Source organism: Mytilus edulis, chromosome 3, assembly GCF_963676685.1.
Source record: "Mytilus edulis chromosome 3, xbMytEdul2.2, whole genome shotgun sequence".
Classification (NCBI taxonomy): domain Eukaryota; kingdom Metazoa; phylum Mollusca; class Bivalvia; order Mytilida; family Mytilidae; genus Mytilus; species Mytilus edulis.
The window spans coordinates 104,144,949-104,171,685 of NC_092346.1; the positions used below are offsets into that span (position 1 = coordinate 104,144,949).

The following is a 26,737-nucleotide window of genomic DNA, read 5'->3' on the forward strand; positions in this document are numbered from 1 at the left end:
AAAACATTCTTTTTCAATAGGTGAATAGTTTTTCTGATGTTTATCTGATTTCTTAGAAAAATATGATATAGGTTTCTCAACATAATCATCTGTCTCTTGATATAAAACAGCTCCAATTCCTACATCACTTGCATCAACAGCAAGTTTAAATTGCTTTTCAAAGGCTTGAGTAATCAGAACTGGGCTATTAACTAAAAGTGATTTGCTATTTTCAAAAGCGTTTTGACAATTTTCACTCCAGATAAATTTAGAATCTTTCCGTAAAAGGTATTGCTAGGAAATGATCTAACTAGGAACAGAGTGGTTGCTGAACTAATCGTTACCAGTGAACCGTTGGTGAATGTTAAATCACCTGAAGATGATGCTGAACTGTATCCAGTTTGTGTTGTTACTAGGGCAATGGCTAAACAACAAGATGAAGATCTGCAAGAAGACCAGTTTGATTACATGGACCTTTCTGACACTTTTCTAGCCAACATTGAAGGTCCTAGGAGCTCAGAAAAGGCCCTAATGAAAACACCTTGTGTCAACAAAAATGTAATTATGCCATGGACAGACGTAAGTAGCCATTCATTAGACCGAAATAATCTTTTCGAAAAACAAAATAAAGACCCTGAGGTTCTTCAGCTCAGCAAGAGGGCTCAACCACAGGAGGAATCACACAAAGTGGCCGAATGTTTTTACCATCAGGACGGCATTTAAATGAGGAAGTGGAAGCCTCCTGATGCTACCCCAAAGGAGGAATGGAGAGTGGTATACCAAGTGGTGGTGCCTAAATGCTATAGGCAGGAAATTATTGGTCTTGCCCATGACACCCCCTTGGCTGGATACTTAGGTATAATATATTGAAAACAACACGTTATTAATTTCTTGCGTCCGAAGCGCTTTTCTGGATTTACCTTCATCAGGAACGCTCAAAGCCAAACATTTGAAATCCAAAGATGTATAAGTACCTAAACCGTTGAAGAGCTATATATAAAAAATACCTAAAATAAATAGCCAAATTCATCTAAAGCCAACTTTGCCTGAGGGAGTTGAAACCTTAGCTTCTTAATAATTTATAAATTTATAAACGGACAATTTTTTAGTAAAGTTTGTTAAATCATGTCAGTACCGAAATACTGACTACTGAGCTGATGATACCCTCGGGGACTGATAGTCCACCAGCAGAGGTATCGACCCAGTGATGTAAAATATTGAAAACAACACGTTATTAATTTCTTGCGTCCGAAGCGCTTTTCTGGATTTACCTTCATCAGGAACGCTCAAAGCCAAACATTTGAAATCCAAAGATGTATAAGTACCTAAACCGTTGAAGAGCTATATATAAAAAATACCTAAAATAAATAGCCAAATTCATCTAAAGCCAACTTTGCCTGAGGGAGTTGAAACCTTAGCTTCTTAATAATTTATAAATTTATAAACGGACAATTTTTTAGTAAAGTTTGTTAAATCATGTCAGTACCGAAATACTGACTACTGAGCTGATGATACCCTCGGGGACTGATAGTCCACCAGCAGAGGTATCGACCCAGTGATGTAAAATATTGAAAACAACACGTTATTAATTTCTTGCGTCCAAAGCGCTTTTCTGGATTTACCTTCATCAGGAACGCTCAAAGCCAAACATTTGAAATCCAAAGATGTATAAGTACCTAAACCGTTGAAGAGCTATATATAAAAAATACCTAAAATAAATAGCCAAATTCATCTAAAGCCAACTTTGCCTGAGGGAGTTGAAACCTTAGCTTCTTAATAATTTATAAATTTATAAACGGACAATTTTTTAGTAAAGTTTGTTAAATCATGTCAGTACCGAAATACTGACTACTGAGCTGATGATACCCTCGGGGACTGATAGTCCACCAGCAGAGGTATCGACCCAGTGATGTAAAATATTGAAAACAACACGTTATTAATTTCTTGCGTCCGAAGCGCTTTTCTGGATTTACCTTCATCAGGAACGCTCAAAGCCAAACATTTGAAATCCAAAGATGTATAAGTACCTAAACCGTTGAAGAGCTATATATAAAAAATACCTAAAATAAATAGCCAAATTCATCTAAAGCCAACTTTGCCTGAGGGAGTTGAAACCTTAGCTTCTTGATAATTTATAAATTTATAAACGGACAATTTTTTAGTAAAGTTTGTTAAATCATGTCAGTACCGAAATACTGACTACTGAGCTGATGATACCCTCGGGGACTGATAGTCCACCAGCAGAGGTATCGACCCAGTGATGTAAAATATTGAAAACAACACGTTATTAATTTCTAATTTATAATTTAGGTATAAGGAACACTTGCCTAAAGATCTTTTAGCATTCTACTGGCAAAATAAAGGCAACAGTAGTATACCGATGTTCAAAACTCATAAATCGATAGAAAATAAACAAATCCGGGTCACAAACCAAAACCGAGGGAAACGCATTAAATATAAGAGAATGACAACACAACATTAAAATGTAACACACAAAGAAACGAACTAAGCATTAGACAAAATCCGATGAGAATAACAAATATAACATCAAAACTAAATACATGAACTTGGGATAGAGAAGTACCGTGACACGTCTTATAATAATGTGAATTCACACTCAAATATAAGAGGAATCAAACGACCCAAAAGAAACACAACGTTAAAATGTAACACATAGAAACGAACTATCTTATAACAATGACCATATTCCTGCTTTGGTACAGGACATTTTTTAAAGAAAAAAATGGTGGGTTGAACCTGGTTTTGTTTTATGGCCATGTTAAATATAACATTAAAATTACAACACAACATTACAGGACTACAATACAAATAAAGAGGAGAACACAATTGACAAAGAAACACACGAATAATAGCTAACAAAAGGCACCAGGTTTAAAATTTTAATACGTCATAAGTGCGTTTTGTCCACACAAGACTTATTAGTGACGCCCACATACAAAAGTTTGAAAGCCAAAACAAGTACAAATTTGAACAGCATCGAGAACCAAAAGTTCAAAAAAGTTATGCCAAAAACGTCCGGGGTTTTCTGTTAGGTACCAGAACATCCCTATTATTTAGAATAATAAATACTTTTGCAAACAGTAAATTTTATAAAATGACTATATAAAAGATATACATGATAAAACTGAAGAATTAACTAATTACAGAAAACAACCGGATACATTGCATAACCCGACAAAATCCAACTCAATCCAACACAAAAAATAGACACACCCGAATTAGTCAAGGCCTCAACGCAAAGTGACGTCACATTCGAAAATGTAAAAAAGGACAAAAAAATGACGTCACATTTGAATTTGTAAAACAGAACACCAAAAATGAAAAACGACGTCACATTTGAAGGAATAAAACTATCAGTCAAAAATAAGATAGAATTAGGATTATATTAATATTATATTTGTACTAAATACTGAAAATTGCAATACTTATTAGTATCAAACTGAGGTAGCAATTAGACAATTACCTATATTCGATGTCCGTTTAATTCAGAATCAAACTGCAACCGTAATACATCGTACAAATTACGTTGAACCAAATCAAATCTAGTAAATGAAGGCGATGATAAATTTTCTTTAATATAACACATGAATATAACCGAAAAGACGTCAAGACATTTAACAAAATCCGATGAGAATTACAAATATAACATCAAAACTAAATACATGAATTTGAGATAGACAAGTACTGTAACACGTCTTATAGCAATGCAAAATCACACTCAGCAAAACAGTCACAATCGGGAACAAGTCACGTTTGGTTATTAAAAGATAAGACGACGTAATGACAAACCACAATCTGACAGGTGGTAAAAATGTCCTTAGCTAGTTTGGTCAAAGACACATCGTATGGATCAACCAATTCGTGATGGTGTCCGTAAAATTTACTCAGACTTAGAACTGATGTCGCAGAATACTTCAAATCATGCCATGTATGCCAGGTTGTTGGTAAGCCTAACCAGAAAATACCACCAGCACCACTTCTGCATATTCCAGCCTTTGACGAACCTTTCAGCAGAGTTCTAATTGACTGCGTTGGACCTTTACCAAAGACCAAGACTGGAAATGTATATTTATTGACTATCATGTGTACGTCTACTCGCTTTCCTGAGGCTATTCCACTAAAAAATATCAAGACACCTACTATTGACAAAGCTCTTATCAATTTTTCACGTTAGTAGGACTTCCTTAGTCTATACAGTCCGACCAGGGATCAAATTTCCTGTCAGGTGTTTATTTCAGCAAGTTAAATTGGAGAACAATCATGACAAAACCAGATGTAATTGAACCACCTTTTAGTTCTTAACTATGGAAGAGACAGTTGAATTGAAAAATTCAGATATTTTGTCAAATTTAGATTCAAAACTAGCACATCTGTTTTTTTTTTTATCGTAGAGATCAAATAAAAGCTTTGGTATTTCTTTTAAAATTCTTTTCCCAGATTTGCCAAACAAAACTACTGCTGTTTGTCATGATGTTGATGTAGGAGATGCTTCTCCAAATAAGCAACATCCTTACCGGCTCAATCCACTCAAACTTCAAGTTATGAGAAAAGAAAATATATGCTTGATAATGATATTATTGAGCCGAGTAACAGTGAATGGAGCTCTCCTTGTCTCCTTGTGCCAAAACCAGGTAAAACCTTTCGTGTCGTGACTGATAAGAAAAGTAAATTTCGTTTCAAAATCTGATTCCTATCCGTTTACAAGGATAGACGATTGTATTGACAACATTGGTCAAGCAAAATTTGTGAGCAAATTTGATTTATTGAAAGGTTACTGGCAAGTTCCATTGACAAAGAGAGCTCATGAAACATCAGCTTTTGTCTCATCAGATGGCTTATTTCAATATACTGTAATGCCGTTTGGCATGAAAAGTGCTCCAGCTACATTTCAAAGAATGATCAATAATGTTATAAAAGATTTAAACTGTTGTTATGCTTATATTGATGATCTAATTGTATGTAGTGGTAGCTGTGAACAATATTTGCCAGTCCACTGTTCAATATTAAGGGCATACAGTTGGCCAAGGGCAAGTGAAACCTATTTTGGCAAAAGTGGATGCCATTACCAAATTTCCTCCTCCTCCAAATAGAAAACAACTGATGAGATATTTATGCATGATTGGATTTTACAGGAAATTCTGTTCAAATTTTGATACTGTTGTTCAACCATTGACTCATCTTTTACGGAAAGATTCTAAATTTATCTGGAGTGAAAATTGTCAAAACGCTTTTGAAAATAGCAAATCACTTTTAGTTAATAGCCCAGTTCTGATTACTCAAGCCTTTGAAAAGCAATTTAAACTTGCTGTTGATGCAAGTGATGTAGGAATTGGAGCTGTTTTATATCAAGAGACAGATGATTATGTTGAGAAACCTATATCATATTTTTCTAAGAAATCAGATAAATATCAGAAAAACTATTCACCTATTGAAAAAGAATGTTTTGCAATCTTGTCTGCACTTCAACATTTTGATGTATATTTAAATCCTACTGTGCATCCTATACTTGTTTATTCTGATCATAATCCTCTCACCTTCATACATAAAATGAGAAACAAGAATCAGAGATTGACTAGGTGGAGTTTATTGTTACAGGAATATGATGTAATTGTAAAACATATTAAGGGTAAAGATAGTGTAATAGCAGATAATTTATCTAGAGCTTAATAAAACTCTTTGTATGTACTATGTATTTTTGTTCATATTATTCATGATACGTTTTTGTTACACTAAAAACTTCTTTTAAGGTGGAGGTGTTATGATATTGTAATTATTGTATTTCCCAATTGATGCGATATTGCGGTTGTATTTCCTATCATGATTTCCTTGATAGAGGGTGGCTGCTCAAAAGGAAGCTATTAAACCAAGAGTTTATATATGCATTTGCTTCGTAAATGAATGTTTTTACTTGGATATTTTAAAAGGTTTTCCCATTTATTATATTTTATGATAAATTTTAGTTCAAAAGTCCGGATTATAGAGAAAATATATCATCCAACGAATAACACCATATTGAGTACACCATATCGTTTACAAAGAGAAGACTTTTGGATAAGAGAGCTGGGAACAGCCATTCCCTATGGATGCAATGACAAAATTGATGGTGTAGGTATTTTGTCAAGTCCCAGGTGTAGTATCGTCAATACATTACAATTGTTTAATACTTCTGCTCGACGAAATAGAAGTCATGGTCACAGAAAATATATACCACCTGCTGTACACACCGTGACAATTGATAGTCTGTTAACGTCTGTTCAAAAACCTTTAGGAATTTATCATATCATAACTAAATTAAACTCCATTCCATTGTCAAAACTTTCTTTACTATTTCAAGAAGCCCAAAATACTTCCGTTACTGATTCTCGTTCTGTTTTGTATAGACTAGTTGCAATATTCATGGACATTGCTAACCATAGACTATTCAAACCTGTATCGACTACATCAAATAATTAGGAAAAACGTTATTTTTTAAAGGTAGAATTCGCCAATAAAGGTTTAGATGCTGTAAATATTAGCAATATTTTCCATCAAAAATCTGTACAAAAAACCATACCTGATTACTTCAAAAATAAAGCTACAACTGGTATTTCTTATACTTACACCAAGTCTATTGCATCCAAGATTTTCAACCACAAGAGAGTTTTAGAGGCCTTTAACCTCAAAGATACGAAATCCAAGCCTCCGGATTGCTCATGTGCATCGTCACAATACAATTATAGTCCAGCTGGTCATGTTATTACTGGTGACCTTGGCATCGTTACCAATGAACAAATAAGAGAGTTGTTAGCCAAGGGACCAAAATATAGAATCCCCCAGCCCATCAACTTGAAAAAGAATTTCAAGTTACTGATGGATGCAGTTGAGGACTATGCAAGAAAATGGGTAAAGCGCGAACCAGACGAACCAGAACTGGACACTTTGTCTGAATGGATCCAAGCTATTCGATCATGCATTCAGAGGCGCATACAAAAACTACGATTTAATATGAGTACAAGAGTTACTAACCCTTTCAAGAATCCGGATGTTGTGGATGCTTTATCTTCTTTGCATGACAAATATGTCGTTGGTCCAGCAGATGACGCCTCCAATAAAATTGTCTTCATATGTAAAAAAACATTATTTGCAATGTCTCACAATAGAGCTTGGAATAAATAAAACTACTGGTAACCCTAACTATTCTTTAACATCATTTACCATGGACGAAATTTTACAGAATCATAAATCTGTCCTTCTTTCTTTTGGTATCAACATCAAAGAAAACAAAGAAAATTTACCTTCATAATACTGGATACCTAATTACACAAAACTCCATATAAAGAACGATACATAGCTGGGTCTTCAAAATGATTGACTAAACATATTTCTATATTACTGACTATTATTCTTTCTACAGTTAAATACGGGCTTCAAAAATATTGTGATGAGATATATTCTACCAGTGGTGTTAACCAGATGCGGATTCTAAAAAATTCGAAAGTTCTACTGCATAATCTTCAATCACAATCTTTGCAATTTTGCAGCAACATAAAGACTTTTGATTTTTCTACGCTATACACTGCTATTCCCCATGCTCAGTTGAAAGATCGACTTCACCATCTCATTAAACAGAGCTTTTTCTATAAAAATGGGAACCGTAGATACAAATTTTCTTGTTTTGGGTTACAATAATTCATATTTTGTGAAGAATCACACTGACTTTTTGATCGACAATATATTTGTTGAGTTTGGAGGATTTATATTTCCACAGACAGTCGGTATTCCAATGGGTACTAATTGTGCACCCCTGATGGCCGATTTGCTTTTGTACTCGTATGAAGCAGAATTTATTCAGAACCTTCTAACAGACAAAAAGAAAAAGAACCTTGCGAAATCCTTTAATTTTACTTTCCGATATATTGATGATGTTTTATCATTTAATAACGCATATTTCAGCCAATAATTACATCTCATATATCCCAGCGAACTTGAAATTAAGGATACTACTGATACTAGAAGGACTGCTTCATACATTGATCTTTTCCTCAATATTGACGCAGATGGACGATTTCACACGAAAATCTATCATAAACGGGACGATTTCAACTTCCCAATTATCAATTTCCCATTTCTCAGCAGTAACATACCCTCTGCCCCTTCGTATGGTGTTAACATATCACAATTGTTACGTTGTTCTCGTGCTTGTTCACACTATACGGACTTCATATACAGGAATGTGCTCCTTACACAGAAACTGCTTCAACAAAGTTATAAGGAGGACAGATTAAAATTGACACTCCGTAAATTTTATGGACACCATCACGAATTAGTTGATCCATACGATGTGTCTTTGACCAAACTAGCCGAGGACATTTTTACCACATGGTAGATTGTGGTTTGTCATTACGTCGTCTTATCTTTTAATTACCGAATGTGACTTATTCCCGATTGTGACTGTTTTGCTGAGTGTGAATTCGCATTACTATAAGACGTGTTACGGTACTTATCTATCCCAAATTCATGTATTTTGTTTGATGTTATATTTGTTATTCTCATCTGATTTTGTCAAATTTGATGACGTCTTTTCTATTATATCCATGTGTTATGGTAAAGAAAATTAATCACCGCCTTCATTTATTAGATTGATTTTGTTCAACGTTATCTGTACGATGTTTTACGTTTGAAGTTAGATTCAAAACAAACCGGACATATATATACTATAGTTAATTGCTATTAATACGTATTGTAATGTGCATTGTGTTTACATGTAATATCAGTATTTAGTTCTATTATAATCTTAAATCAATCCTAATTCTATCTTATTTTTGAGATATAGTTTTTCAAATGTGACGTTATTTTTGTGTTGTTTCAGAAATTCAAATGTGACGTAATTTTTGTGCCTTTTCACCACTTCGTATCTGACGTCATTTTTATGACTTTTTTTGTTGAGGCCTGGACTAAGTCGGTTGTGTCTATTTTCTGTGTTGGTCTGTGTATTATGTATCCGGGTTTTGTTTTCTGTAAATAGTTAATACTTCAGTTTAATCATGTATATCTTTTATATTCATTTAATAAAATTTGCTGTTTGCAATAGCATAAATTGTTCTGCATGGTAAGGATGTTCTTGTCCCAGGCAGAGAACCTTGGCCGTGTTTGGCACAACCTTTTTCAACTTTTGATCCTCAGTGCTGTACAACTTTGTACTTTTTTTTACTTTCGAACTTTTATATCTTGGAGTCACTGGCGCGTTTTTGGCGTATTGAATTTTAAACCTGATGCCTTTTGTTAGCTATTATTCATGTGTTTCTTTGTCTTATACGTTCTCCTATTTATTTGTATTGTAGTACTGTAATATTATGTTGTCATTTTAATGTTATATTTAACATTGCCATTAAAGTGCGAGGATTGGCATGCCACAAAACCAGGTCCAACCCACCATTTTTTTTCTTTAAAAATGTCCTGTATCAAGTCAGAATATGGCCATTGTTAAATCATAGTTCGTTTTTGTGTGTGTAACATTTAAACGTTGTGTTTCCGTTGTGTCGTTTGTTTTCTCTTATATTTGAGTGTGAATTCACATAACTATAAGACGTGTCACGGTACTTTTCTATCCTAAATTCATGGATTTGGTTTTGATGTTATATTTGTTATTCTCATCGGATTTTGTCTATTGTTTAGTCCGTTTCTGTGTGTGTTACATTTTTATGTTGTGTCATTGTTCTCCTCTTATATTTAATGCGGTTCCCTCAGTTTTAGTTTGTTACCCCGATTTTGTTTTTTGTCCATAGATTTACGAGTTTTGAACAGCGGTATACTACTGTTGCCTTTATTTGTGTATCGTTTCTATTGTTGACTAGTATAGAAAACTAAAGATTAAGCAACATCAAAATAAGAATAGCTTGGAAATATCAAAGTCGGTCACATATATGCAAAAATAAGATGGGGGTATGACTGGCAATAAGAAAACTATCCACAATAGACCAAATGACACGGACATTAACAACTAAAGGTCACCGTATGGCCTTCAACAATGAAAAAAGTCCACATCGCATAGTCAGCTATAAACGGCCCCGAAATCACAAATATAAAACAACTCAAACGAGAAAACCAATGGTCTAATTAATGTACAAAGAAATAAATGAAAAACAAATATGTAACAAAGCAACAAACGACACCTACTGAATTACAGGCTCTTATGTTTGGACAGGCGCATACATGCAGAATGTGGTAGGGTTAAACATGTTTGCGGGATCCCTGGGACAGTGGTGTAAAAGCACAACATAAGAACAAACTATAAAATTCAGTTGAAAAAGTCTAAACTCATCAGATGAATACAAAAATAAATACGTATAACAAACAAAAAACACGTGGATGCTATCGGGAACATGTACAAAAAAGCATTAAGTACAGATCTGAGAGTACTCGCAGTAACTGAGAGCTACTTTGAAGCCAATAAAAACTAATACTACATCTAAAACTTAAGTATCAATCCTTCCAAAAAAGGAACCTCAGTGGCCGAATGGTTTAAGAAGTTACTACTGTAATCACTAGCCAATCAACACTGAGTTCAAACCCCGCGCGTGCTGGAACACTCGACTTCAATCTTAATTGACTAGGATTTTCAGTTTTCCTATCAAAGGTCGGTGGTTTTCTCTTGACACGTCGGCTTCCTCCACCAATACAAACTGGTCGCCACGAAATAGCCTAAATACGGTGCTTAAAAGTGGCGTTAAAACAACAAAAATCATTCAATCCATCAACCCAACATCCAATTGGTTTAGTGTAAAGACGTCATTAATCATCAGAGAAAACATGATATATGGTTTCGGTCAAATATGTGTAATAGTATTTACCAAACCGAGATAAAAAGGACTTGTTGTACATACTAGCTAGTTGTTGCAGGTACTTCTACCGGTGTCATCGCCGATCAAAATAAAAATATGATTTTTCAAGTTGTATATGTCGTATATGCAGATCACATGGATTACAAAATTTATGTCCTTTATACAATAGATAGTTGAAATTGAATATAGTAGAAGACATAGAAAACTATCTCAATAATAAACAACTGTAAAATATAAGTACATATACAACAAGTACGGGGCGCATTCTACTGCATCTTCACAGTACGAACAACAAAGCCTTCAACTTAATAAGAGTAAGAATGTGTAGTATAAATGTGAATCAGACAACTCTACACCCGAGCCAATAGAAGGACATTAATAAAATGTTGACCGTATAACAATAGCTCAATCAACATTGCCAAAATAAAATACAACTTTGTTTTTAATGCATCTTCCCCTAACATGTAAATAAGACGAACATATGTTTCATGAAACATAAAATAATATGAAAAAAAAAAGAAAAAAGTTTTAAAAGAATTTAAAAAATCATAAATGCACCACTTAGTCTTGTGTTTTACCAGAATTTTATGAACAATAACATGCATAGATAATAGTGAAAAATAAATGACATTTTCAGTGATATGTAGGGTCCATTCTGATAAACAGTTATCTAAAAGATTTGAGATATGAAGCGACAAAGACTATTACACATTTATATGTAAACCGAATGTTTATCTAAGTTATGTTTGATCTTTATGTAATAAGAAACAATAAAGATGTAAAAACAAGGATAAGACAGAATAGAAAGAGGTAGGCTTAGAAACATAATTATAAAAAAACATTAAAATTAGATATTCCCAAATGTTATTCATTATTTTCCATTTTATATCTATCATAACCTCATATAAATGTTTATGTGACAGAATTGTTTTTATATGTACCTCATCACTGTCTATGTCCAAAAATTAAAATGTGCATAAGCGGGATTGAATTGTCTTTGATAGGAACTAAACACATTTATCTAAAAACCAGTTGTTGGGCATGTCACGGGTTATGTTCTTCTCATATATGTTATGATAGTATGATACTAAACCGCTAACGGGCGGGATTATGCCTGACATTCATATGATGAAGACATAATCTTTCAATCAGTTAAATTAAAGTCTGGAGCTGGCATGTCAGTTAACTGCTAGTAGTCTTTTGTTATTTATGTATTATTGTCATTTTGTTTATTTTCTTTTGTTACATCTTCTGACATCAGACTCGGACTTCTCTTGAACTGAATTTCAATGTCCTTATTGTTATGCGTTTACTTTTCTACATTTTGCTAGAGGTATAGGGGGAGAGTTGAGATCTCATAAACAAATTTAACCCCGCCACATTTTTGCACCTGTCCCAAGTCAGGAGCCTCTGGCCTTCGTTAGTCTTGTATTATTTTTAATTTTAGTTTCTTGTGTATAATTTGGAGTTTAGTATGGCGTTCATTTTCACTGAACTAGTATATATATTTGTTCAGAGGCCAGCTGAAGGACGCCTCCGGGTGCGGGAATTTCTCGCTGCATTGAATATTTATTGGTGACCTTCTGCTGTTGTCTGTTTTATGGTCGGGTTGTTGTCTCTTTGACACATTCCCCATGTCCATTCTCAATCTAATAACATACTTAACTTTACCGAGGTTTTGTTAGACTTGTATTGCAGGGTCAATCCAAACTTTTTTGATACAAATAATTTTATACGCAATGGAAGAGATGCCAGAAATAACCCCAGTATTTCGTATAAAATTGGCAATAAGTCGTACATTGTAAAGTTAAGACAGTAGGAATGGTTTATCCGAGGATGGCATTTCCACGATTGGTTTATCACTAAACAAAACAGCGAAAGTCGGAATTGTGTCATTATATTTTGTTTACATTTACTGTTAAACAATTGTAATAAATAACAATCTTTGACGGTGGTTTAAACAGTTCCTTAAATTGTATACATGTAATATAGAATTATCAGATACCAGCTCTTTGATAATTGTTTTATGGGGTTATGATACAGTTATCACTTTCTTTATGCCCTATTTAAAGGATAATAAAACAAGTTTTTAACTTTCTGAATATAGTATGTATAGTGTGATAATAGGGTTGTCACTTTCTAAATACCATATCGGTAGGAAAATTCATGAATTTTTAAACTCGATGTTCTTGTATTGAAATTGTTCATAATGTTAAATTAGCTTATAGATAAAAAGGACTTGTTGTACATACTAGCTATTTGTTACAGGTTCTTTTTTCTGTGTAATCGAGAATGGTCGCCAATCAAAATGAAGATCGCCGCTATGGGTGTGGGCCAATAAAATTTAGGTAATCTTTTTTTTATATATAGTTTTCATTAAATAAAGGCAACAGTAATATACCGCAGTATAATAGTCATAATTTGTTCAAACAAAAAATAATCTGAATAACAAATTAAATCCGGTTACTAACAGATGGAAACAAATTAATTATAGGAGGAAAAGGTAAAATCACAAAAGTACTGAACTCCGAGGAAAACGTAAAATCACAAAAATATTGAACTCCGAAGAAAATTCAGAAAGGAAAGTCCCAAATGAAATGGCAGAATTAAAATGTTCAAACACATCAAACGAAGAGATAACAACTAACATATTCCTGACTTGGTACAGGCATATTCTTATGTAAAAACTGGTGGATTAAACCTGGTTTTGTAGCTAGCTAAACCCATCACTTGTATATCAATACCATTATAAGGACAACTATGTGTGAACAAAACAAACAGGCATAAAACACGGGAACAACAGAAACACAGAACTACAAGTACAAGCGGACCATCTGAGAACAACTGCCATATTCCTGACTTGGTATAATGATAACTAATCATAGTTTTTTGGGTATGTTAAATAATTCAAAATATTAATTGTTATAAAAAAAAGAAACGGCGTAGACAGGCTACAATGCGGCTTTCGATAAAAAGCAAAACCCTTATCATATAATAAGCTACAAACGGCTTCTAAATGACAAAATATATTTCAAGCGAAAAACAAAGGTCCTATTTGTGATGAAAGAATGAAACTACAGGTTCCTGACTTGATGTTCTTTCACATTGTAATAATAATAAGTCTGTCTACCAATGGATGTTGGGCATCGTATTGTTCTATGTAGCGTTGTAAATCGTTGTTTGTCTTTTCGATGTTTTCTTTTAGGCTACGATGTTGTTTGTTTTTACTGTAATTGTATTTTTATTTTTATTTTTATTTTTCATTAAGGTATCCTCTGGATTTTTACAAATTATATATGACTATGTTTTTTTTTTATATTCAGTTGTACACAGAGACTGAATTCAATCCGATGGCACGTTTTCTGGCAATGCATTTTCACTTTTTTCGATGGATTCATTGTAAGTGGCGTGGTGAATGTAATCATTCCAGCTCTAGAAAAACGTTATGAACTATCCAGTTCAAAATCGGCCATCATTGTCAGTGCCAATGATTTTGGAGCTTTCGTTCTATTAATCTTTCTCGGTTACTTTGGGGAAAGACGCCATAAACCTAAACTGATGGGGGCTGGAATCTTATTAATGGCGTTTGGTTGTCTTGTATTTTCTCTTCCTCAGTTTATAGGAGAAAAGTATGCTTACACAATATCAGGTATGAGTTTTCATTAGATCGAACCTGGGTTATTTTATTTGTTTATATACAGAGCGTATGTAAAACATACCTCGATCAATTACACAATTTTAAAGACATCTTCACGTATAGTCACGAATAGGAACTTGAATAAATTTAAATACCAAGGAATGATTTTCATTGTTATAAATTGGCAAAACAAAACAAACTGGTTTTTTTTGGGGGGGGGGGGGGGTTAAAATCATGAGGTCTGTTTAAAAATCAAACAGATGAAATGGTAGCACATATACCCAAAGGTTCTCTGAAAACAGAAGTTAAGCAGTTGATTATTTAAACATAACCAAGACGGCGGGTGCCACATGTGGAGCAGATCTGCTTACCCTACCGGAACACCTGAGTTTATCCCTAGTTTTTGGTGGGGTTCGTGTTGCTTATTCTTTAGTTTTCTATGTTGTGTCATGTGTACTATTGTTTGTCTGTTTGTCTTTTCCATTTTTAGCCATGGCGTTGTCAGTTTATTTTCGCTTTATGAGTTTGACTGTCCCTCTGGTATCTTTCGTCCCTCTTTTTGAATACATGTAGTCAATACTAAATAAATATCTGAAAATTTAAGATATGTTTCATTTCTACGACTTCGCCATGATAAGGGAATTAATATTGAAATAAGGGAGTTGCGGTATTTACTTTTCCATATTTTACTAGATTCCTCTAAGAATGGAAGTGACAACCTTTGCAGCACAAGAAATACAACGTCTTCATGTTCCTCGGACGTTGGTGACATCAAAGAATACTACAAAGTTTATTATGCTTTGTTTATTGTTGGACAGATGTTATTAGGAATAGGTGCTGTACCCATGTTTACTATTGGGCTTAGTTATATAGACGAAAACTGTAAACAGAAATTAACATCATTTTATATAGGTGAGATAAATAGTGTTGCTATGAAGTTTCCTTTTATAAATCTCAGCGTTTTACGGTGTCAGACCATCAATTAAAAGTCCCTATCTGTTCAACCAAATTTTGCAATTTTCACAGCTTTCTAAATATTTTACGTTAAGTTTAACTTCATAGAAACCATGTATATCCTGAATTGTACATGTATCAGCTTTCTACATGCAAATTTTTAACATACGTTTAAAAATCACATAAGAAAGAAGAGGTCTCCCGAAAAAAAGTACCACTAAAAATAACCCCTGGTTTTCTGGAAACCTTAAATTAGTATACTATGGAGTGCATTAATCATCAATTTTGAATGCAAACTCATAGACAAGTAAATTTGGGCTCAAAATCGTCTTAATATATTTTTCTTTCACCAAAAGTTTCATTTCTACCAATTTGTTGGTTAGTTTAAGTAAACAATGACATCAAATGCACTTTTTTTTGTCCGAGTAGGCCTACTTTCACATACGTTCTAAATTGGAGGGAGTGATTGGTGGTCTGACACCTATAGACAAAAAACAGATTACTAATTCAAAGTTCTTGAAATTGCTTCCTTTTGTTTAAGTTATGTAAAATTGGACGTTAGAAATGATGATATGAAATAATTTGAAAGTGACTTAAACCAGAGCGTTGTCTTACACATACAATTTAAAAAGGTAGCGAGATACAATGCAAGGTTCATAATTATTCGATATTCTCAACGTTTTTATTACAGGTTTAACTCTATGCTCAGATGCAGTTGGGGTTGCCACAGGTTATATCGTAGGAGGTAGTTTTCTGAATGTCTTTGTTGACGTAGACAAACTTGACGTGGCTAAGTAAGTACAATTGTTATGCACACAAACTTTTCCAGTAGACTAATGAAAATGGTCGACAAAGGATTAAGAACGATAAAAAACACAGAAACCAGTTTAAGAGTATTTGCGTTTAATAAGAGCTAGTTAATAATCATATTTCAACCGACGAAGAAACCATTTTCCCTTTAAGTTGTTCCTACGCATCTCCAGTCTTTGTTTTATTAATGTTCTCCCTTTTTTTTTTAATTTATGTTCCGATTAATTACCTTCCATCTTTTAGCATTTATGTTTGTCAAACTATCCTAGAATGAATCTATGTTCTTCCTAAAGTATTTTCAATTTTTTTCGGTACATGTTCCTGTTTAGTACCTTCAAAGTTTGACTATACATGTTCTTTCTAGAAAGATATTTTTGTGTTCTGTTAAATTGTTCCTTTTAAAATTGTTACACGATGATAACTGCTGTACCCATATATTGACTATTTTATTTCTAATGTCTGTTTAGTTCACGCATCATTGTAAATATAACGGAATTTGATGAGACTGTCACCAAAGTGAGAGGTTTAGCGGTATAAAACCAGGTTTAATCCACCATTTTCTACATTTGAAAAAGCCTGTACCAAGTCAGGAATATGACAGTTCTTGTCCATTCGTTATTGATGTGTTTTGTCATTTGATTTTGCTATGTAATTATGGACTTTCCGATTAGATTTTCCTCTGAGTTCAGTTTTTTTTGTGATTTTACTTTTTTCTATGGTCTCTAACTTATGTTGATACTCGTTCTTCACGGTGTTTTCAAAATAAATTGATTCGTGCCTTTGCGGAATTTTTGAAATATTTTGATTAACGTGCCTTCTAAATATATTTTTAATTTCTTCTCGGTCTCTATGACATATTTTGACCCATGTGCTTTGTATGTGTTTTAACCTTACTAATTCCTGTTTATCATGATTATCTAACCAAGTTGATCATTAATAAAAGGAGAGCAGTATTAACGTTCTATTGCTTCAGCTTACCACTGACATCATCAGATCCGCAATGGGTAGGAGCATGGTGGATTGGATTCATAATAGCTGTTCCAGCATTTATTCTAGTTGCTTTTCCAATACTTGGGTATCCTCGACGTCTTCCAGGTAAATGCTTTTCTTTTTTATAGCTTCAGATATATCGAAAGTATGATTAAAATAAAACTCTCCTGTCAATTCAATGATCAACATATAATAGATTTTTTCTTAAACTAAGGTTACAACTCCATCAGTAAAAATTCTTTTGCACACCTCTGTCTGTTATTTTCAGTAAAAAATTGGCTTTATACTCCTAATTCATAATCTTGGTTTTCTAAACTTTATTTCAAAAGAGTTCATATATTGATTGTAATCCCACCAAAAACGTGATGGTCCTTTCAATTCTGTTGACAGTTATGATTTTTCTACTCTCTACACTACACTTCCACACAATCTTGCCAAGGAAACGTTTTCATATTTAATTAATTGGTGTTTTGAAAAATCTTATTGTAAAGTTGTGTGCCGTTACTCGTTCGGCTAGCCACAAAACCAGGTTAAATCCACCATTTTTCTTAAAAATGTCCTGTACCAAGTCAGGAAAATTGCAGTTGTTATTTTATAAATCGTTCCTGTGTGTGTTTTATTGTAATTTGGTTTTTTGCTGCACTTCAGTGTTTCTGTTGTTTCATCGTTTTCCTCTATAATTTATGTGTTTCCTACAGTTTTAGTTTGTAATCCGGGTTTGATTTCTTTCAATCGATGTATGACTTCCGAACAGCGGTATACTACTAATGCCTTTATTTAAAGCCTTTTTCTGTATCGAAAAAGGAAAGTCTGCTAGACACAATTACTTGAAATGTGAAGGTATGATTAAAGCTTTATCTTTTTTGCCTGGACAACATATAAGTACGTTTAGGTGATAAAGTGTATCGACAGGTAGTAGGTAGATCTATATTGCTATGAATCTCAGTTTATCACCAAACTCAGTAAAGACACGTCATGGTTACATTTGACTGATACATTCAACAATACCTACTGTATACGTAATCTTGATGATATTGATTCGTTTAATAATTTAGAGATCTCTCAATATACTAACGAAATATACCCCAAAGGAAATCTAAATCTAACATTACCAGCAGTAGTTGTAGATTTAGACATTTCAATTTCTAAAGAGAAACTCCTTACTTTTATAAAAATTTACGACAAAAGTGACGATTTTCATTCCCAATTTTTAATTTCCTTTTTAAGACGGCGATGTTACTTTGGCTCCATCAAACGGTGTGTCTACATCCTAACTCGTCAGGGATTTCGATACCAGAAATAAATTAAAACTTTTACTATATTCTTTCATAGATACAAATATTTAATCAGTAAATTTGGTTTTACCTGCTGATTAAAAACGATATTTCACATCCTAAATTGTACGGAAATATTGTACTAAAAGGGAAGAAAACACTATATGCTCCGAGTAAACTCATAGAACCGTTACCCACACTTATTAGTAAAGGTTATATTACCAATGGTTTCATTAGATCCGCGTTCATTTTCAACTATAAAGAAGTTAACTCATAACTATCCTACTGCCTGTCGATACATTTATTGTTTGCATTGCACAAATAAAGGCAACAGTAGTATACCGCTGTTCGAAATTCATAAATCGATTGAAAAAAAAACAAAGCAAATCCGGGTTACAAACTAAAACTGAGGGAAACACATCAAATATAAGAGGAGAACTACGCCACAACAGAAACACACCACTAAAATGTAACACAAACAGAATCAAACTATTATATAACCATGGCAGTTTTCCTGACTTGATACAGGACATTTTATGGTGGATCATGTCTTCTTTGACTGTCCATAAAATACATAATCCATGGGATGTGTTTTATTTGATTTTAGTCTATAATGCATTATTTTGTATTATTAATATTTTTTGGCATTTAAATAGATTTCAGTAACTACGAGTACTCTCAAATCGTACTTTCTTGTTAATTTGACCTGCTAATACTATTTGTAATGCTTTTTTGTTTATTTAATGTTTACTTATTCAGGGTTATATCTCGTCTTCTAGTATATTCTAGTAAATAAGTGTTTGATATTACTTTAATTTTTCACTTCTTCGTTATATGGACAATTTATTGGAGATTTTACTTTTTTCTATGTTGTGGTGTTACGCTATTGTTCCAGATAAAGGTGAAGGGTGGTACCTATTTAAACGCTTAAACCCACTACATTTGATTCCACTGATCCTAAGTTGTCGTTTGTTGGTGTGGCTGATAAGTGTTTCTTGTGTCTCGTTTTTTATATAGATAAGAACGTTGGTGAATCCGTTTGAGTGGTTTTGCACTAGTCATTTTTGGGACCTTCATAGCTTGTTGTTTGGTGTGAGTCAAGGCTCCGTGATGAAGACCGTATTTTGACCTATAATGGTTAATATATCAAATTGGGACTTTGATGGAGAGTTGTCTCATAGGCACTAATACCACATCTTCTTATACCTTTTAATTGTTTTTCTGAACATTGAATCATAAGCTTAAAACAATTGTTCATTAGCATTATGAAGAGCAGCTACGCGAAGTCAACTATGATAAAAGAGGGACAAAAGATACCAGAGGGACAGTCAAACACATAAATCGAAAACAAACTGACAACGCCATGGCTAAAAATATAAACAAGGACAACCAGACAAACAATTGTACACATGACACAACATATAAAAGTAGAGAATAACAAACACGACATCAAAAACTGGGGGTGATCTCAGGTGCTCCGGAAGGGTAACCAGATCTTGCTCCATATGTGGCACCCGTCCTGTTGCTCATGTTATAACAAATCCTGTAAATAGTCTAATTCGGTAGGTCACATTCATGAAAGGAAAGGGAATTGTAGTTACGACGTAACCGTCTTTGGTATGACAAGAAGTTATGAATCATAATTTCTTTTCATCAACGACTGACATAGTTATTTTGAAATACAATATGGCTACTGAAAAACCAGTACATGAGTAAATAAGATGATATTCAAACTTTCCTATGTCAGATTTTGTTTTTAACATTGACAAGGTTATGAAGAGCTCCAAAACCAAAGAAAGTCAGAAGCGTACGATAATGATGCAGACGAAATCACCGCACAAGCATCATTTGGTAAAAACTTGAAAGATTTTCCGCGTTCGTTCCTGCTTTTGGTAAGATTTGAATTCATAATATTATTGATTAATCTTGAGAATATCTATGAGGGGTACACACGAAGGTAAGTTGTTTGTGTTTCATATTCAGTCCTTGTTGTGGTGATAACCAAATGCAAACATGGTACCCAATCCCGTCCATGTGTTTGATTTTAAAATCTTAATGTGAAATAGGTTTTTATTATGACGCGGAATAAGGGTCATAAACATCGAATTTAGCATAAGCTTAAATCATTTTAGCATATGCTATATTATAATTTAGCATATGCTAAAATGATTTTAGCATAAGCTAAATTCATTTTAGCTTAAGCTAAATTCATTTTAGCATAAGCTGAATTCATTTTTGCATAAGCTAAAATCAATTTAGCATATGCTGAATTGTTTAGCTTATACATAAATGTTGGCGCGGAATCAAGGTCATAAATATTAAAATCGAAGTTTATTTTAGCATATACTTAATGAATTTAGCTTATGCTAAAATGATTTTAGCTTATGCTTAAATGAATTTAGCTTATGCTAAAATGATTGAAGCTTATGCTAAAATGATTGAAGCTTATGCTAAAATGATTTAAGCTTATGCTAAAATGATTTAAGCTTATGCTAAAATGAATTCAGCTTATGCTTAATTAATTGTTTTATCCAATCGAAATCTCGCTTTCTTAACTACTTTTATACTTTTCTCTGGTATCAATAAATACACGGCCGACACTCGGCTAACCGAGAGATTGGTCGGTTAATCTATATTGAGTATGCGGCTATATCGGCAGTGGGTCTGTTAATCGGGTTGGCTATACGTCTGTTAAGAGTAAAACGAACAATTTAATGTTAAACTCGATCAAATATACAGATTTTTGGCATATTATAAGAATTAAATCAAAAAAAGAAAAGTGTCTGACAAAATGATATCTATCAAAGAACATTTTCCACCTTTAAAAATATTTCATAGTCTGCGCAGTTTTCAGTAAAAGTAAAAGGCGTCGCGCAAGTATGTAGTATTTATGATTACACGCATAGCAATTTTTTAATAAAAGGCGAAACAAACAATTTTAGATATCATTTAAAAGACACAAAATACTACTTTGGTTCTTAAATATAAATTGACATTAGTAAATATTTCATAATTGTAATATAACGTGAGTAATACCACGTTTTAGTGAAAATTGTGTGAATAAAGTCTGTTAATGGGTTGGACAATTGAAATTGTGTCAGTTAAGAGTTATTTAGCCACGAAAATAGTTGTGCTACCTTTATATTTTCCCATTGAAAATGTTAAAAATGAGATGTTCTTGAGTAAAAAAAAATATTGTAAGGGTTCCGCGGAACCCAGTGTCTCGCCTACTTTTGCTGTAAATCGCAGGCTCAACAAAAATGAGGAAAAAAATCAATAAAAATATTCCTCTTGATACTATCTTATGATTGTAAGAAGCTTCTGTCCAAGTTTAGTAAAAATTTAGGATAGTGAATGAATCTAATAAATGTTTTGAAAACTTTAACTGCAGACTGTATGTAATGTTAACTGGAAGAAAATCTAAGTCCATTTAAAAGTAAAATACAGAATAAATGGAGTTATCTTTTTACAATATTTACTTCTGGATACTATCTTATGATCATAAATAAGCTTCTGTCCAAGTTTGGTACAAACCCAGGATAGTTTAAGAAAGTTATTAATTTTTTAAAAACTTTAACCACAGAGTGAATGTAATGTTTCCCCGCAGAAAAACTAAGTCCATTCAAAAGTAAAATACGGAAAAAAATGGATCTATTTAATTACAAAATTTACTTCTCGATACTATCTTATGATCATAAACAAACTTCTGTCCATGTTTGGTACAAACTAAGGATAGTTTAAGAAAAGTTATTAAAACTTTAAAAACTTTAACCACAGAGTGAATGTAATGTTTCCCCGCAGAACAAACTAAGTCCATTATTTATAAGTAAAATACGGAAAAAATGGAATTTTATTTTTACAAAATTTACTTCTGGATACTATCTTAATATGATCATGAACAAGCTTCTGTCCAAGGTTGTTAGAAATCCAGTATAGTTCAAGAAAAGTATTAAAATTTCAAAAACTTTAACCACAGAGTGAATATTTGTGGACGCCGCCACACCGACGACGACTGAATGTAGGATCGCTTAGTCTCGCTTTTTCGACTAAAGTCGAAGGCTCGACAAAAAATAATAATACGATGCAACACTATCCTTCCAGTAAAAGCATTTTTATTTTGACTTTCTTTGCATTTTACTCAAGAGTGTGTCACTTCAATATAGCGTGATCTGGGTTGGTCGCTGGAATATGCATGAATTTATTATTAACGATTTCAATCAGCCTTAATTTTTGTGTCTGTAGCATGTTCTCAAATCCGATTGAACGTGTCTTTCTAATACTACGCAGGGTACATATATAACGTGTTGTCGTTTTCATATGCACATGACATTTGTCACTGGACGTTTAGGTGGTACCCAACACTACAGGGAGATAACTCTGTAAAGTCAGTGATACGTTTTAATTACGTTGTGTTACAAGTAAAGGGAATAATAAGCTTCTCGAAGATCAAAATTGGTGTTCGTCAAACTGCTATATAACCAGTTAATTTTTCTGACAAAACGGTTGGTTCAAATTTTTTGAAATTTTTATATTTCTGTTAAAGGTTCAAATTAAATACTTTGTCAAGATTTTATCCAAATTAAACGAACCACATTGATTTTAGTGAAAGTTTTCGGTACCACCTTAATCCTAATTCCTCAGCATCATCCAATTGTTTTTTCTTTTTCTTGTATTACTTAATCATCTGTTGTTTACAAATCATTCTAAAGAAGTAAATGGAAAGGAGCGAATGCAGCTACATTTGGTTGTATTTAAATTTAATTCATTTTATTCCGTTTAGTTCCTTTTCTACATATGTGCAGAGAAGAACTGCAGGTATCCACATATATGAGTACATCGCAATCCGTTACTGTTTCAACACCCAGGGGGGTTTCATGTCTTTATTCTTAAACAATTTGTTTTCTTCTCTTTTTTAGCAATGCATCACTCTCTACTTATCTTTTATTCTGTATTCTGTATCTCCATCCAGATTCTCGTGTATACCATGAGGGTACGGATTGGTGGTGGTGGGGGCGGGGGGGGGGGGGGGGGGGGGGGGGGGTGTTGTTTATTTCTGTATTCTTTAAATGGTTATGTTACTTTTCTCTACATTTTATTTATCTTACCCATTATTCTTTCTCTATTCTTTATATTTAGGCATCCCAATATACTGATGTTTAGTTACATTACGACGTTAATCTCTGATTTATATACTGGTTACCAATGTAGATGACAAATTGGTGTCATTCATGACAATTAAACAGAATCCACATGATATATGCGACCATTCTCGGATAAAATCAATTTTACTTTAATTTAAAACTTTTTGAAACCATTTTTATCAATTTTCAATATCCATTGCCTACATTGTTATTGTTCATGTGTTTTGTTCCGTATATTTTATATTCCATTGCTCATGTTTTGTTTCCGTATAATATTTTATGTTCCATTGCTCAAGTGTTGTTTCCGTATATTTAGCCGCTCGTCTTGAGCCTACCAAATGAACACACCATAAAGTAATAAAATTATACTTTTATTGTCATTCATAACTCTTAACAGACTAATTAACAGACCGGGTTTTATACATCCGACCCATTAACAGACCAGGTTTTTAATAAAGCTTGATTTATGTCACCAAAATACAGATTTTCGTGTAGATTTTTCACAAAATGATATCAATTTGGTTAACACTCATAATGCCCGTCTTTTTTCGATGTTCAAAATAGTGCATGCAAGTAAATTCAACCCAAGTGTCATTTTGTGTACATTTTGTGTGTGTAAAATGTGTATAAATTTACTGATGAGTAATTTGCCTTTTCATTTTATAGATCGTAAATAGAAGCTAGAAAAATAATAATTACACCACTGGATTCAGTACATTGAATAGTTTTGTCAGACACAAATATTTTTTATGATAAACATATATTTAAAAGGTTATACAATGAAACATTCTGAGTTTTCAATGATTTTCTCGATAACACCTGATTAACAGACTTTAGCCAACCCGATTAACAGACCCACTGCCGATATAGCCGCATACTCAATATAGATTAACCGACCAATCTCTCGGTTAGCCGAGTGTCGGCCGTGAAATAACCACTTTCTTAAATTAATAAAATTTTATGTTTTTTCTTAATGTTAATATATATATAAACAGTGGGGACTATGGCCCCTCTGTCATCCCACTTAATCAGTCTCTGCTACCAATTAAGCCGATTTTGTATGAAAATTTAGGTCTCACATGTTGGAAAACTTTCAAATTCTTGACACGTGTTTGTTGTTTAAATAAAATTCTATGTGTAATTGTGTATCACATTGTATTCGACCTTTTAACCCTTAACGGTGCTATAGATATACAATGTGTACATTTGTTGCCGATTGCATGAATGAAAACTTCACTACGGTGTGGTGTTAAAAGGTCGAATACAATATTAAAATCGATGACAAGTTGAGATTAGAACAAATGATGTTTTTCAATCTTGTTCAATGATTTAGCACTATCAGAAATACAGGTCTATTTTTATTTGCAGCACAATTCCATTTGTAGCTTTTGAGTAGTTCTGTTTTTGATAGAACTTTCTTAACTTTTGCCAATCCTTTTTACCTGTAACAGAAGGGGTCAGTGCAAAACCTCCGGGTACTCAACCCACCCCACCGGGTTTCGACCATCTATATATTAATTTCAGATTTCAAAATAACAATGTACCAAAATCAAGTAAAACATAGTGACAAAAGAAAATCTCCAAAAAAGAACATTAAAAAAATTATGCAAAATTGAAATTAGACAGCAACCATATGATTTTCTGAGGGGGAGCTATGGATGTTTTCACCCTCAGCTGCCACTATATGTAATGCTAAAATTGAAAGATAAAAATTGCTTTCGACTTGTAGTTCGGAAACAAAATCCATAGCCCCCCCCCCCCCTTTTTTCAGAAAAAAATATAACTGATACTTTAATCTAACGTATAGAGATATTTTTTTCTAACACAAGTGCCTGACAGGCCAAGTAAATTTTCAGCTAAATTGCATTTGTAGTTTTAGGTCGAGTTATTCTATTTTTAATTTATGCATTCCCCTTTTTAGCGATATATTAGGGGAGGGGCTAAATCGAGTCGAATTCAATTAAATGTACATTTTTGTACGTGTGAATGAGGCCTTAGACAATGACTGTATTTCCTGTGAATTCAGCTTAGGCTTAATTATTTATGTTATCCAATCAAAATCTTTCTTAACCACTTTTATACTTATCTCCGGTATAAACAAATAACCACTTTTCTCAAATTAATAAAATTCTCCGTTGCTGATCCAGAGATGGGCGTAGAGGGAGTACGCCCTCTTCCCTTTGTTTGGACTTTTTTATATTATTAAATGATAAATCAGACTATACTTCGTGAATTTTGCCATTTCCCGTGTACTCCAGTAGTTATTTTTTTTTAAAATAATATAGCCGAATAATGAGCCAAAGTATGTATAAGCTCTAGATAGATTTAAAGTCTAAGGTACGATTTGAGGAGGCAGTCTTAGATATTTGAGAGAAAACAAATGACTTTGATTTTTGCCTTAAACAAGTTCGGTCCGAAAGTTGACTGAAAACGATAGTTTTGTCCACTTTTTATGCTATTAGAAACAAAAATTTCTAACAGAATTATTTAGCATCAAATGAACATGCATGATGTATAAATACGGGCGTATTTTATTTTGTGGCCGGGGTTTGCATGTATGACCGGAATGACTGTTTCGCCGAACTGATATGTTGAATACTTTTCCAAGACCATGCAGACTGCAACCTGCCTGCTGGGTGTGGACTTTCTGTCTCCATTTGTCGACCGTCATTCATAAATTGAATTGTAAAATTAACTTACAACACGTACAAACCGGCGAAAATTCTACTTATCTATGTTTTACTGAAAAGTCCCACATTAAATTTATAAGTACATAGCTTTGGATCCATGCTATCATTTTATGAAAGACAATTAATAGGGAGAATACATGATCGAAAATGTTCAACCCTTACGCTTTACAGCAACTACAAAATAAACATGCCCCACGACAGAAACCGTTTAAAAATTGCATGTTACACTTATTTTTATGTTTTTTTTAGCCCCAATAGGGTCCCAATATGTTGTTTCTCGCTTCGCTTGCCGATCTTTAAAAACTTAGCCGCCTTTCCAAAATCCTGGATCCGCCCCTGGTTCTATTTTTCACAACACATGTACATCTATATATATAGTAACAATTAATCGAGAGAATATATCAAACAGATATACCATTCA

General features: G+C 33.3%; 1 protein-coding gene across 1 annotated transcript in view; it reads left to right on the top strand.

Moving 5' to 3' along the window:
• Positions 1 to 11,506: 11,506 nt before the first annotated feature.
• The window catches only part of LOC139518077 (solute carrier organic anion transporter family member 4A1-like), a 40,408-nt gene continuing 25,177 nt past the window's right edge, over positions 11,507 to 26,737 (top strand). Inside the window, exons 1-7 of the mRNA XM_071309738.1 lie at positions 11,507 to 11,630; positions 13,089 to 13,168; positions 14,144 to 14,469; positions 15,151 to 15,369; positions 16,103 to 16,205; positions 17,195 to 17,316; positions 20,256 to 20,377. Of these exons, the coding sequence (XP_071165839.1) occupies positions 13,113 to 13,168; positions 14,144 to 14,469; positions 15,151 to 15,369; positions 16,103 to 16,205; positions 17,195 to 17,316; positions 20,256 to 20,377 (948 nt within the window). The 5' untranslated portion in view covers positions 11,507 to 11,630; positions 13,089 to 13,112. The remainder of the gene's footprint in view (positions 11,631 to 13,088; positions 13,169 to 14,143; positions 14,470 to 15,150; positions 15,370 to 16,102; positions 16,206 to 17,194; positions 17,317 to 20,255; positions 20,378 to 26,737) is intronic.